At 37.1% G+C, this 7,450-nt stretch overlaps 1 protein-coding gene across 1 annotated transcript; it reads left to right on the top strand.

The window, feature by feature from the left end:
* Window positions 1-1,896: 1,896 nt before the first annotated feature.
* On the top strand, window positions 1,897-6,849 carry LOC110691532 (WEB family protein At5g16730, chloroplastic-like). The gene is made up of 3 exons (XM_021868471.1): window positions 1,897-2,251; window positions 2,705-2,903; window positions 3,371-6,849. The coding sequence occupies exons 1-3, from the start codon at window positions 2,235-2,237 to the stop codon at window positions 6,527-6,529; spliced, it is 3,375 nt and encodes a 1,124-aa protein (XP_021724163.1). The 5' UTR covers window positions 1,897-2,234; the 3' UTR covers window positions 6,530-6,849.
* The last annotated feature ends 601 nt before the right edge of the window (window positions 6,850-7,450 follow it).

Here is a 7,450-nt window from a genome sequence, read left to right as displayed (position 1 = left end):
AGAGTATTTGTTGATTGTGATTGTTTCTTCCTATTATTGTTGGTATTGTTGTTGTTTTGCTACTGCTTGATTGCTGACTTGGTTGTGTTAATTTGGATGTGTGATAATTTGGGTTAATTGGATTGAATTTGAGTTGATTGTCTTATGTGTGACATAGTGGGTATTGTAGTGATCCCTTTACGATTCTTACAAGTGGTATTAGAGCCAATGGTTCAATTGGGACATACACAAAGCCTTATGTGATTGGGTGCTGGAACACATGGGTGTAGAGTGTTGCAGCTCGATGACGTGGGTACAAGTCCTTGGTAGCATGGTGTAGGACGCTCCCTTAAATGTGTGACCTCGCAATTGTGGTGCCTTGCGTCAAAAGTTCTCCTGATACCGTGGCTTAAGCAGTGTGTCTCGTGGTGATAGGAGATTAGCGGTGGTGTAAGATAGTTTTGCGGGAAGGGAGACCATGTCCTTGGTTGAGGGGAGGTTTGTTGGGGTTGTTCATCCCAAGTCCCACATGAAACTTTATAAAGAAGAGATAACTTTCTTTTTTTTTTTTTTTTTTTTACAAAAAGAAGAGATAACTTTCTAATAAGTGAAAGCACATTCAATTAGTATGAGTCCTTTGAAAAAAGTGCCCAAAAATAAATCCGTATTGACTTAGCTCAAAGCAGAAAATATCATACTAATATAGAACAGAGTTTGCGTGCAATCCGACAAGGTGGTTAACCAGAGCCCAACAGTATCCATCAACGAAAATCCCCCTGTGAGGCTGTGACTCATAACTTATAGTATTGGATCGGTCAACCATGAAATTAATATAGCAAAATGAGGGTGTGTTAAAGGAATCTCTGATCTTTGTACGTTAACATTTGAAGAGGCAAGAGAAACATCATCTTAAACTCCTGTAGGTAAATTGCACACTACTAGAGTACTAGTAGTAGACTATTACTGTACTCCTTAATTCTCACTACTACACTCGATTTAAATAAATTAAAAAAGAAAAGAAAAAGAAAATGACCCACAAAGGCCACAATATATCCACCCACTATCCTGTCCATTTTACTAAAAGTACAACGGGTTGATATCAACCAATAATTTAAGGTAAAAAGTAGACATCACAAAATTTGACCTACGTAACAATTCTATACCCAAAATTATGTTCTGTTTTAATCTGACCCAACTAAAAATTTGACGTGACTAATAATAATTGCAAACAAAAATTCATAATTATTACCAAAAAAATCATAAAATTTATACTACTTCAGGTTCAAATACTAGTATGTAATACAAAGTGAGTATTTATTATCTATCCGTATTATATAGTACTCCGTAGTAATTAATTTTAAGTGTTATAAACTTATAAAGTTACATTTATTATTCCTTAAAAAGTTACATTTATTATGGAGTTATAAGATACAAATAGGAAATTGGATACGGTCATTCAAAACTCGGACCCTAACCATCTTAAAATCATACATAGCCTATTATATGGAGTTATAAGTATGGAGTATTAACAATATTATCATCCAAACTAGTCACAAATCTTGGACGCAAATATTGAAAGAATCAAAGTTTAAAACTTTAAACTTGTAACCTTCTACTTCAAAAGTCAAAATTAATCACACTTCGACAATATCTTCCGAGTACGGACTAAAAAGAATAAAATTATTATGGAGTAAGTTTTTAGTTTTTACTAATAACATTAATAAAATCACTTGGGTCAGGCCCATTTTACCGTCGGACATGGTATATCTTTAATTTAAACTTAACTCGAATTAATAATCTCAATCCAAACAACCCGATTATCAACTCGGATAAACGTATAATCGTAACTATACAAACCTTGGGAAAAGAAGAGAAAAGAACGGTCTAAGGTTAGATTTGTCCAATTCATAGAAAGATACAACCGTATAGCAGTAGTGCCCGTAGTGGGCACCGAAGCAGTCATTAGGAGAGATTAGAACGGTACACAGACAGACAGACACACAGGAAACTGAAAAGGAAACTCCAAACCAAAAAATTAAAGAGAGTTCTTTTTTATCAACTTATTATAAACACATCTCAACTCTTTTTTTTTTTTCTTTTCTTTTCTTTCTTATATTTAAGTTATTAATCACATTCTTATATTTTCTGGAATTATAATGTCAGAAATTTAGCACCCATTACTATTTTTCTTTGTTGCATGATTAGTTTTTTGGTAACTTCAAAAAACTGCTTTTAATTTTGGCTTGCAGAGCACCATGTCTTCAAAGTCCAAGTAAGTAAACTTGTTTTCTATATTTTTCCTGTCATTTAGATCTGGTTTGGTTTATTTTGTTTGATCTTTGAGTTTTTTTTTTTTTTTTTGGGTATTTGGATGAAATGGGTTATCTTTAATTTCTGCTAATTATATTTAATTACCATGAAAAAAACCCAATATCATGAATTAATTAAAAAAAAATGAGAAAATTTAAAATGGGTAATTACTGTTACTATAAAATATTGTGATTAGTTGGGTTTTTTTCCAATGAAATTTGATGAGATTGTGACATACCAATTCTGATTTTACTGTAAAAAAATGGGAATTTTTGTGTTGGATCTAACTAAAATTTGGACCTTTTCTAAGTTTTCTGTAACATGGAAACTAGTAATGTTATATTTATGCTTACTGTTTTTGGTAAATTGATCTGCAATTGCAATGTGTAATGATCACATTATGAACTATGGGCAGATCTGATACTCCCAGCAGCAAGTCTGCAACAACTACACCTAGAGTTGCCAAATTAGGTAAGGCAGGATCACTAAAATCAGATGCTGATTCACCTTCTCCTGCTCCGAATTCGCGGCTTTCGATTGATCGGTCTTCACCACGGTCTGTTACTTCAAAGCCATCCATTACTCGATCCACCACTCGAGTTTCGACACCGGAAGTATGTTTAACTGATTCCCTGATGTCTCATTTTGAATTATGGTTTTTGTTGTTGTTTTATCAGTGTTGGGTGTACTTAGATGCTGCTGGTATATTCTGATAAAGCCATCTGTATAGTGAAAATAGTAGTAAAGTGGATAAAATTGTGACTGGATATCGAAATTGATTGGTGGAATTGTAAGCTTTTAGGTGATAATGCTTTTTCTTTTGTATATATAGGTGTATTTGCAAGTTTATGTGATGATTTTTAGGTTGGTATATGTTGTGAGAATAGTAGTTTCAGCTACTTAAAACCGAATGTGATTGGTAGGAATGCGATATTCTTTTATGGGAATTGAATAGGATTGCCAGGAATGCAATATTCTTTTGTGGGAATTGAATGGGATTGGTTGGACTGTAATATTCTTTGATGGGAATCAGTATAATTTTGTAATATTCTGATGTAAATTTCTGTTTTTGTTCATTCAGAAGCCACTGCCGCGTATTTTTAAGCCATCAGAGTTGCAGGCCCAGTTATCAGCTGCGCAAGATGATCTGAAAAAGGCAAAAGATAAGCTACATTTGGCTGAGAAAGAGAAGAATCATGCGCTCAATGAGTTGAAAGAGGCAAAGAAACAAGCAGATGAAGCTAATAAGAAGCTTGAGGAGTCTTTGGTGGCTCAAAAGCAAGCCGAGGAGAGTTCAGAGATTGAAAAATTCCGAGCTGTTGAATTGGAGCAAGCAGGAATTGATACTGCACAGAAGAAAGAAGAGGAATGGAAAAAAGAGTTAGAAGCAGTGAGGAGTCAACATGCTTTAGATATGACTGCTCTTCTCACAGCTACTGAGGAGCTTCAAAGGATTAAGCAGGAGTTGGCGATGGTTACTGATACTAAAAATCAGGCTCTTAGCCATGCTGATGATGCCACCAAGATTGCTGAGATTCATGCTGAAAAGGCCGAACACCTCTCAGCTGAGCTTGCAAAGCTGAAGGGTTTGCTTGAGTCAAAGGATGACAGTGGAGATTCTGAGAATGGGTTAGTTGCAGAATTGAGATCAGAATTGGATTCCTTGAGAAAAGAACTTGAAAGGGCTAAGAACTTTGAACAAGAACTCCATGAGAAAGATAAATCTTATGAGAAGGTTGTGGAAGATTTGAATTCAGAGCTGAAAATCCTTCGGGAAGAGCTTGACAAGGCAAAGGCATGTGAGCAGGGCTTGATTGATAAGGAAAAGTCCTACGAAGTAACGGTGGCAGAATTGAAATCAGAAATGGCTTCTTTGGAAGAAGAGCTCAAGAAGGCAAAGTGTAGTGAGCTTGACTTTATAGAGAAGGAGAACTCTTATGAAAATGTTGTAGATGAACTTAAATCAGAGTTAAATTCTCTACAACAAGAGTTTGAGATAGCAAAGGCCTTCAAGGTAGAGTTGATTGAAAAAGAAGAGTCCCATAAGACGGTTGTTACTCAGCTACAGTTGGAAATTGATTCCTTAAAGAAAGAGCTTGAAAATGCCAAGTATTTCGAGGAAGAGTTGGCTGAGAAGAAGGTATCCTTTGACGTGACTGTTATGGAGCTCAAGTCAGAGATAGATTTCCTGAAACAACAGCTTGAAAAGGCCAAGGATCTTGAAGAGGATTTGGTCGAGAGAGAGAAATCAAATGAAAAAATTGTAAGGGACTTGGAATCAGATATGCAGTCTCTACAGCAAGAGCTACAAGTGGCAAAGGGCTTCCAGGAGAAGTTGGTTCAGAAGGAAGAGGCTTATGAGCAGCTAAATGTAGAGTTGGAAGCTGCAAGGATGGCTGAATCGTATGCCTTGAATTTACTAGATGAATGGAAAAGCAGAGCTGAGGAACTGGAATTGAAGGTGACAGAATCAAATAAATTGGAGAAATCAGCGTCAGAATCAGTTGAGTCAATTTTGAAGCAGCTTGAAGGAAATAGTGACTTGCTACATGATGCAGAATGTGAAATTGCAGCCCTTAAGGAGAAGGTTTCACTGTTGGAAATCTCGCTTGAAAACAAGAAAGTAGATTTGGAAGAATCAGAGTGCCATCTTGAGAAAGCAAATGAAGAATCTAGGGATGCAGCTAAGAAGATTGAATCTCTTAGGTCTGAGCTTGAAACCGTGATGGAAGAGAAAGCCCAGGCTCTGGAGAATGAGAGGCTTGCAGCTTCTAGTGTTCAGGACCTTTTAGAAGAGAAAAATAAACTGATTAATGAAATGGAAACATTGAAAGAAGAAGAGGAGAAGAGCAAGAAAGCCATGGAAAGCTTAGCTTCAGCTTTGCATGAAGTTTCTGCTGAAGCAAGGGAAGCCAAAGAGAGTTTGTTATCAAGTCAAATAGAGCATGAAAACTTTGAAACACAAATTGAGCATCTGCAGCTGGTTCTTAAAGCAACAAGTGAGAAGTATGAGGCCATTATTGAAGATTCAAAGCGAGAGATCGATCACCTTACAAACACAGTGGAACAATCGAAGATAGATTTTGATATTGAAATGGAAGATCTGAAGGAGGTTTTGAAGGCATCGAATGAGAGGTATGAAAGCATGCTTGATGAGTCCAAGCAGGAGATTAACCATCTTACAGAAATGATGGAGCAATCAAGATTAGAGCACCAAAACCAAAAGACCGAGTGGGAGGTGAAAGAGCTGGAGCTGAATAACTGCATAAAGAGGCTAGAAGAAGAGAAATCACTAGTTGAACAGTCGGGGCTGTGTTATGAGGACACTAAGGCTGAGTGGGAGCAAAAGGAGCTGCAGCTTGTGAATAATGTAAAAAAATTTGAAGAAGAAAAGTCCTCAATGGAGAAAGAAATAATGAGGCTGGTGCACTTGCTTAGGGAAGCAGAAGATAAAGCTGATGCAGCACAGGAGGAAGGATCTCAGTTAAGGAGTTCGCTCAGGGAAGCAATGTCTGAGACAGCTTCCTTAAACGAAGCCCGTGATGGAGCTGAGGCTGAGAGTTTGAAGTTGAAGGACAGCCTGCGTGCTAAAGAAAATGAAATGCAAAATATGATTAGAGAGATTGAACAGCTTCGGGCTGCAGAAGATGCAAATGTCTGGAAGATAGACGAATTGACCAAATTGCTTGAAGAAGCCAAGGCCTACCAAAGAACCCGAGAAAATGGTGAGCTCTCAGACAGTGACAAAGAGTATGATATGCTCCCAAAAGTGGTAGAGTTTTCCGAAGAAAATGGACATTGTGGCGAGAATATGCCATCAGTAGAGCTTCTACCTCAGCAAACAGAAGCAAGTGAGAAGCATTTGCCTGTTGAACTGAGCAATGGTGTGAGCAAGGGAGTCGAAACTGTTGATCTTTCAGTTGACCTTGAGAATAAAGATAATGGTAAACCCACTGTAGTAGCAGAGAATAAAGAGATGCCAAGAAATGAAACCCCAGAATTTGAAACAAAGATGTGGGAAAGCTACAAGGTCGACAGAGATGTCTCGACTGAGATGGAAACAGAACAAGGTTCATTGGACGACGAAGTTGATTCCAAGACCGAACCTGCTGAGACCATTGATCAGATGAACGAGCTTCCGTCAGATAATGGTGCAAACTCTGACTCCAAGAAGAAGAAAAAACCTTTATACCGGAAGTTCGGAAATCTACTGAAGAAGGGGATTAGCCCCCAAAAGTAGGCCGTTTTTTAGGAGCTGCAAGATAGCAAGCAGGTAAGAATATGTTTGTTCTTTTCGCTCCCTTTCAAATGAGGAAGTATGAAGGACTGAAGAAGCTTGTATTATGTCTAGATTCTTTATTTCTTTTTTCTTAAGCATGTAGTATGTGATTTCTTTTTTTTTATCCCTTCGTTTTACCCTTTGGCTTTGTATTTGAAGAAAGGGATTATAAATTTGTTTTACATCTATATGTTTATTGCTGGTAAAACGTAAAAGTGATGATGAGTTTTTGTCATTACACTTGTAGGCTGATTCTTTATATATATGATCATTTGCTACGACGAGGAGTTGGCTGTTTTTTTTTTTTTTTTTTTTTTTTTTTTTTGAAACACGAGGAGTTGGCTGTTTGTGCTGTTGTATTGTAATGATATTGTGTACATATGATTACATGTGGTAGTACACTAGTACCTTAATTAGTTAATTGTACGAGTATATCGTTCTGATGGATACTGGCGATTATGCAATATAAGTATTAGAGATTATGATTTTGTATATAGCATATGTTTTTGACAGTCTGATTGTAGCAGTACTGTGTCTTAGCTGACTTTATAACCAGACGAAGATGGACCATGATGTTGGCTGACTGAAGGTTTGCCCAGAAATGAGTAGCACAACAGTTCAAACAAGATGTGTGGCCGTGTGCGGACTGATGCTGGTGGTTCTGTTGTGTACTTCAGAATGCTTTTCGCCTATTTGTTATATCGATTTCATCCTGTTGTAGTGTTAACGGAATTGCCACGAGTGATAAGGAGTTTAGGGGGATTGTGTTCCTGGTTGGTTTTAAGTAATATGACCAATTCATCCAACTTATCCAAATGAAATATAAGAATTGGTTGCAAAGGTTTGTTGTTGCCATGATGTTTCTCATACAAGTGGTTTTGA

This window comes from Chenopodium quinoa, unplaced genomic scaffold (assembly GCF_001683475.1).
Source record: "Chenopodium quinoa cultivar QQ74 unplaced genomic scaffold, ASM168347v1, whole genome shotgun sequence".
Taxonomy (NCBI): domain Eukaryota; kingdom Viridiplantae; phylum Streptophyta; class Magnoliopsida; order Caryophyllales; family Amaranthaceae; genus Chenopodium; species Chenopodium quinoa.
Note: the sequence above shows the minus strand (reverse complement) of the source record. Positions and strands in the feature narration are given on the sequence as shown.